We start from the raw sequence: 7,536 nt of genomic DNA, 5'->3' as shown, positions 1-7,536 counted from the left end.
CCTCACAATATACGCCCATATAGAAATGACACTTTTTTTTTGGTATTTCAAGACCAGAATTTCTCAATCATTCATTTGATTAAAAGTTGCCTATTTTGACCAGACATCACTTTTGAACAGACAAAAGGTGACAGATGACCAGTGTTTACTTCAGAACACTCGTAGAAAAAATTTATAAATACATTTGAATGAAACAAATAAAACACATCGTTTCTGTGCATAATAAATCTCAATGCTAAGAACAGGAAGCTGTTATATAACCAAATAATTCGACCATCACTTCTATATGGATGTGTAGCGTTTAGCAAGGCCTGAAACACTACTATTCGCCAGGTAGCAATTGCACAAAACCAGGCTCTGAAAAAACTTTTCAATGTACCATGGTACATTAGGATAAATGACATCCTCAGGGACCTCAAGATTGATCCCATCAAAAAATACATAAAGGATAGAGCCCTGAAATTATTTGCGAAATCTAACAGACTTACTAACACCGCGTTATAAAATCTCAGAATGGTTACGGGTTCCTCGGGAAGGTGTGCAGATCTGAGATCAATTATTGCTTAGTCTCATGAAGTGATAAACAATAATCCAGTCAAGGCGTAGAGAGGGGTTATGAAGAAACCTCGCAGTTAATAGAGAGTAAAAGTGCTCAAGTACACTGACTCAATTAGATTCAAAGTTTAATAGCATTGTGTAGTAGATCCTCCAGTATTAATTGGGGACATTAAGTTCTGTAATTGAATAATGTGATATTGTATAATATGGCTATCGTGTTAAAATAATTCTTTTCTTTGAATTGTCTTAACGTGATGACGACATCTAAATATCGTGTTGATGTTCTTTAGAAACTATTTAGAAAGCCATTAGAAACCATTTTTCAATTCGCATAACGTGTTTTGGTTGTTTGAAAAAGTGATTTAACACGTTTTTCGATTCGTGGTACTTCAAATTGTACACAAGGTGTTCTGGTTTTTTTTATAAGTCCCATAACACAAATTTTGCCATGTGCTTTTTTTTAAACTACCCTAATATTTTTTGTTTGAAACTACTGTTTTCGCTCAATGAGCGTTTTTGAGTTGTAAAATATGAACATATGTACTTGTATTATATATTAATAGTAATATTTAAATATTACTTACAGCACTTCTAAGTTCACCATAGGTTTAAACACATCAAGCTCAAAAGTTTCAATTCGATTCGATCGCAAATCACTAAAAGTTTAAACAATTACTTGTTTTATATTCGAAAATAAAATTTAAAGATAAAATATAAAAAATTTTAGATAATAATTTCAAAAATACATGAAATAATTATAAAATGTTTGTATGCATTACTTACAGTTCTTCAAGATTTTCGAGATGTTCAAAATCGTAGTTATGCAGCTCATTAATTTGATTCCCTGAGAGAATACTAAAAATGATATGGAAAACATATTATTAAAATTATGTTCCTTAATCCGTTTCTTTTTTTTATGTATGTTAGAATTTATTATAGTAAGATGACAGAAGATCTCTACATATAGCGAAATCAACATATATGGCGGAGGCGAACTTAAGCAAATGTCGCTTTATCTAAATAAGAGAATATCTGAACTCCTTATATTTTCTAATTTTTCTCTTAAAACAGTACAAAAATAATGAAAAAAGGATAAAATTCTTGATGAAGAAAGTTCAATACTATATTTCAGAAGATCTCTTAAGCTAACTTAAGCTAACTTTGGTTTGAAATTCCACACCTGATCGCAGGTCACGTGCAGAGAAAATAATCAAGTGTCTGTCAATATCTAAATTTTATTTTATTTACAAAAACACATACAAGTCTTCCATATGTATGAGACATCATACTACTTCATAGGATTAAATAAAGTAAATTTACCATACTAGGGTCATCTTTCATATAAGCTCGTTGGTTTAAATAAAGTAGATTTACCATAAGCTCTATCAACCACCTCGACATAACATATTATTACCGGTCCAACTTATGACAAAGTTTTACGTTTTATTTAATAAATTTTTTCTATAATTTTGAAATTAAATGTGTAGAAATTTCTGTTTCCAAAGTTTCATTTGCATAAGTTCTATAAAATAAATTCACATTGCGAATTTCTGAATTTTCAAAAAAAAAAACAAAAAATATTATAAAAGTTTGTTTGCTGCTCGGCAGTGGTGTAGTCAATTGATTGAGTGGGATAGATTATCTGTCTACAAATCGATTATTCTTTAAATAGTTCTATCATTATTTCAGAAAATAAGGTGTGCACCTCATTTCTGATAGATACAGTGATATTTTCTTTCTCTTATATACTGAACAGTCTGAGACAGAGGGAGAGTTCATAGAGAAGGCACCAGAATACCTGTTGTGTCCAGGCTTGTCCAGAATCAGGCTTAAGCTATGGCCTCCTCACTTAACACACTTAATAATATTTTCAGCATTAGCGTTGTGCAGATTCTGGCATTTATCAATGCTTCGCGTTGGTTCTATTATTACTATTATCCTACCCATCAATACGTGGAATTGTGGAATCAATTCGCCTTTTTATCTAATTGAGGAGGACTTGTTCCTTCCTTTACTTCACTTAAATTAATCAATACAGAAGAGGAAAAATTGAAACGATGTGTTGTTTGCTAATATTGTATTTTTCGATTATTGATGGCTTTCCCTACTGTTTCAATTACCAATTGAATTTGAAAAAAAGTGTTCAAGAAGGTAAGCAAAAGGATTATACATATGTATAAAAACATATCAACATATCAATCCCCTATCTTAAAATTTTTGGTACACCACTGCAAAAAGTACTTACAGGATTCCTAAGACATTGCCAGCAGGAAACATATCTTTTGGTAAACTCTGAATTTTATTTTCGTCCAAGTATCTGCAAGATATAAATTTAACGCATAGTGTTTTCATATTACTACAAACAGATAATATTTAAGATAATATTTTGGAGTATATTGGAAATTATACTTACATGGTTTTTAATGGATTTTCGCTGAGTGTTTTGAATGCAAATGGCGATATCGTTTGAATAGAACAGAATTTTAATACTCTAAAATAAATAGAAAACAAATTTGAATGTTAATATAAAAAATAAGTTCGCTTTACAATAATTCATAAAAAAACATTAATGTTTGCACCAGAATACATAAGCATTATATTTGAACATATGCAGATTGTTTTATATCAAACTGATATATAGGTTTATAAAAGGTTACTACTTTGTCAAAGAAAAAGTTAAGATTTTATGTGGTAAGAGAAATTGATACTATTTATATTGTATGCTAATCAATATAAAGGGTGTCAAAGACAAGTTAGCTTTAAAAAAAACTTCAATTATAGAAACATCAATATCTTCAAAATGCTTTATGTGAGCAGGTAAAGTTCTATGCTTTACACAGGCTGCCTAGACCAGATAAGATCGCGGGCCAATACAAATCACTGCATAGGTTGGAGGGCGACTGAAATAAATATATACGTTTATAATTTTTCCAGAGAAAAATAAATATATAACGATAAAGTTAAATATAGTCTTAATAACTTTCATTAATTTATTTTTTAAAATTCTATCAATTCTATCAAAATATTTTATATTTAATGTAATGACTTACGGTACTGCATGCGAGTTATTGAACCCGTTGGCCATGTTTCGTAGGCCATAGGTCTTACTTTAACACATTGACTTACACTTATTATGATTTTCACAATTCCGATGTAATAAGTGTGTTATTTCCATTTAATCTGTGAAAACCATTTAATCCAATGATTTTTAAAATTAAAACAGTTATTGTCTCATAATTTTTGTTTTCTTTTTTGAGGATTTTTGTTTTCTATTCACAAACTGTACATATGTGACAAGTAAGAAAATGATGAGTTAAACTATTCGGATGTCATTTTTTAGATTCATATGAAGGTTCTGCTGATTGAAGGTTGTTTTTAGATATACTTTCATTGGTACCTTGTATATCAGTTAATACGAGGGCGGTTTGATAAATCAGTGACTCGTTCAGTTGTTCTTTGATAGCCGTTCAAAGCAGATAACCTCGTGAATTTTTACGAAAATAGAAAAAACTGAATTTCGTGTGCTGATTAAGCATTACAATCTCAAATCCACGAATTGGGATACAAACTGCTACCCCATCCAGCATATTCTCCAGATTTAGCCCTCTGCGACTATTTTCTATTTCCAAACCTAAAGAAATTGCTGGGCGGTAAGAGATTTGAGTCGAATGAAGAAGTCATTACCGAAACAAACGCGTATTTTGAGAGCTTTGAGAAAACCTATTATTTGGAGGGAATAAGGAAATTAGAAAAACACTGGACTAAATGTATCGAACTAAAAGGTGATTATATAGAAAAAAAAAATGTTTATTTGCCGAAAATAATTTGTTTTATTCAGCCCTCATATTAAAAATTAATCCCATATCTGTTCTACTTAATTTTTTCATTTATTAAAGTTTCTGTAGCTTTAATATGGAACACCCTGTATACTTATCTTTAACAAATATCTAAACATTTATTTTATTATTCATCACATACGCTTTCTAAAATTAAACAATATTCAAAATTATATATCATATGATAAATGAAAGTGCATAAATACTGCTTTGTATTTAACAAAAGAACAAAGAAATGTAACAAAAAATAATCAAAAAATGTATCTTAGAACGTTTTATAAATTGAATAAATTTAGGAAATTGAATGTTACACCTAAATATTTTTAAGATTGATTGACAAATTAGTGAGGCATAAAAGGGATGTTGGCAAAGTGATTGCTTTTTATATGAATGATTTTGCTTTTAAATGTGACAAAAGTTTAAAAGTAAAAAATAGGTGATATTTAAATTTATTCTTTATATAGGATGTACATATGTATATAGTTCTAAAAATATATTTTAAGAAAAGTAATCGACCGAATTGATACATTTTGTGTTGAAGCTTTTGTGAAGGATCTTGAACCAATAAACATAAGCGTTGATAAACTTCTGTAATTTACTTACACAAAATTTTTTAATACTTACAGACTTTCAATCACAGGTATATTTTGAAAAAAATGTTCATCTATCGTTGTAAAATTGTTTCCAGTTAAATCACTGTGACGGCGAAGAATAATGCAATTATGAAAAAAATATTTTAAATTATTTACAATTAACTTAATTAATAAAAATTGTAAAAAATCTCACAGTGTCGCTACATCGTTCATAGGTAAGCCCAAAGGAACTGAAGTCATTTGTTGAAAACGGCATAAAATTTCATTGCCTCTACATGGGCAACTTAAATTATTGCTTGGCCACACTAAAAATTTAATTAAAGAAAATAAATTTAAAAATTGTGTACTACTTTTACAAATTTTTAATGATAACTTTTGAAAATATCAAACTGTATATATTGAAAATAAAACTTAACTACTAATATTTGCTTTCTGCTCTGGCATTTTCCATCTACTCTGTTTGTTTAATGTGTTATTTATCTTCACCCACATACTTACAACACGTGCCTATTGGCACATCGTCGTGTCGTCCAAAAGGTTGTTTGCGAAATAAATGATCCCAGAACTTAGCATCAACATCATTCACACAATTCCACTCATCGGACGCATCATCACAGTCTACTGCACCATCGCAATTCAAGCGTTGAGGCACGCATTGAACTGATGTGTTGCAATGGAAAAATCCAATGGGACAATTATCCATTTCATCGGGTATTACAATTGTTGCTTCCGGTAGTGTGAGAAGTGAAGCAATACAATTGATGTTGTCGTTTGTGGTCATCACAAGTGTGAGGAATAAAAATACTGCAAATGGAAGTAAATAACCTGCAAAGTAAATGTTGCAAAAAGGATAATACTTGCTTTATGGTTTATTGTTAAAGATATATTTAACATTATATATGGATTGAAATGGTTTAAAAGTCATAATACAAAATTACGGTATATGGGATTGTTTTAAAAAATAATCAGAATTTCTAGTTATTAGTATTGAATTTTCTTTGTACAGGGGTTGCGTTATAAGTCAGGGATAAATGAGAAAGTCAGCGACAACATCTGTTGCATCTGCTCCTTTTTCTTTTAAAGTATAGTGGTAAAGGTTTAATGTTTTTATTGAAAATGTATTAAATATAATTAAACATTATTAATATGTTGAAACTGTTTAAAACATATAATACAATATTACGGCATACGGAAGAAATGTTTTTAAAACATTTATATTGTACTTTTTTTTTTGTACAGGGGTTATGTTATAAGTCTGGGCGTCATCTGTTTCATCTGCTCTTTAATTTTCGAAGTAAAATGGTAAATCAGAACTAAAATTCTTTTGCGTTAGAAAAATATTGTTTGAATGTTGTCATATAAGTACCAATTTTTATCCACTGTGATCCAATGCTGCAAATTATTACTGACAACCTTTTCATATGCAAACACCCCTGCAAAAATTTATAACATTTACTAAATTTACTAAATAATCCTGTGCACTTTTTATGGCGATCCTTCTTCATAAGTCATATATTTACCATATCTGAAGTTGCTACTACATTGGGTTTCCTGACTGCATATTATATTTGGTGCTGATTCAACCAAATTGAAAATCATTAAACCACTTTTGAATTGCTCCATATGTCAGTGTAGTATCTCCAAATTAATTGTTCGGCTTTTTTTTTTTTTAAATAGACTCGTAAGGTTTTTTTTCACCGTTTATATGAATCCACCAAAATTTGTACATGCTCAATAGCAGGCAAAACAAAAGAAGAAACCATTTTAGTGCAGTTATCACTGACTTATCGAACAGCCCTCGTATTACTTTTTAATAACCTAATCTAATGAAATATGAGTGAATAATTGTAAACCAATATTAAATCCAAGGGAATATACTAACGTATGGATAAACAGTGGTAGGAAGGTAGGTAGGAATAGTAGCCGTGTATCCAAGAAAACCCACTTGAGCTTAAAAAGACAATAACTTTTCAATTTCATAAAGGAGAACCAGCCTGGCAGTTCTATGAATTTGGTCAAGTCCTTAATATTGCAGGAGACTCAGTCGTGTGGGTCAGGTCGGTAAGAAAGGGGTCCCTAAAGATTTTTGATCTTCTCCTAGCTAAATTATGGCACTGATACTGGAGTGTAGTCTCCTACTTATCCTCAGAGTCGCAGCTACGACAAAAGTCGTTAAATGGTAGACACAATTTCATATCATGCCTCCCTATTATGCTGTGGCCCGTCAGCAAAGATATCGTAGTATTGAGCAAGTTCTGCATTAGTTGAAGTAGCTGACTAATACGTTTTTTTTTCAAATTACACCAAGTCAACCTACATTTTAGATAACAGGGTTCATCAGTTTAGTATTGCTCACATTATTTTGTTTAATTGTCAGTTTAACTGTAGCAAATGTAACGTCTATATCTGAGTGAGTCCGATGGAGAAGAGTGCCTGTCTTGGCAAGCTCGTCTAAGCAATGATTTAATATATTTGACACACTAAAAGAAAGTTAAGGATGTATTGACTTAACCAGTTCAAGGACCAGTGTCTGTTGCCACATTTTTGGT

The 7,536-nt window shown here is 30.5% G+C and overlaps 1 protein-coding gene across 1 annotated transcript in view; it reads right to left on the bottom strand.

Moving 5' to 3' along the window:
* Positions 1 to 1,138: 1,138 nt before the first annotated feature.
* Positions 1,139 to 7,536, bottom strand: part of LOC119666539 (relaxin receptor 1-like) — an 11,797-nt gene continuing 5,399 nt past the window's right edge. Inside the window, exons 2-8 of the mRNA XM_038075821.1 lie at positions 5,486 to 5,812; positions 5,181 to 5,292; positions 5,019 to 5,090; positions 2,972 to 3,049; positions 2,804 to 2,875; positions 1,342 to 1,413; positions 1,139 to 1,214 (exon numbers count right to left, since the gene is read on the bottom strand). Of these exons, the coding sequence (XP_037931749.1) occupies positions 1,139 to 1,214; positions 1,342 to 1,413; positions 2,804 to 2,875; positions 2,972 to 3,049; positions 5,019 to 5,090; positions 5,181 to 5,292; positions 5,486 to 5,812 (809 nt within the window). The remainder of the gene's footprint in view (positions 1,215 to 1,341; positions 1,414 to 2,803; positions 2,876 to 2,971; positions 3,050 to 5,018; positions 5,091 to 5,180; positions 5,293 to 5,485; positions 5,813 to 7,536) is intronic.

Source organism: Teleopsis dalmanni, chromosome 1 (genome assembly GCF_002237135.1).
Source record: "Teleopsis dalmanni isolate 2A chromosome 1, ASM223713v2, whole genome shotgun sequence".
Classification (NCBI taxonomy): domain Eukaryota; kingdom Metazoa; phylum Arthropoda; class Insecta; order Diptera; family Diopsidae; genus Teleopsis; species Teleopsis dalmanni.
This window is presented reverse-complemented; position numbering and strand designations above follow the sequence as displayed.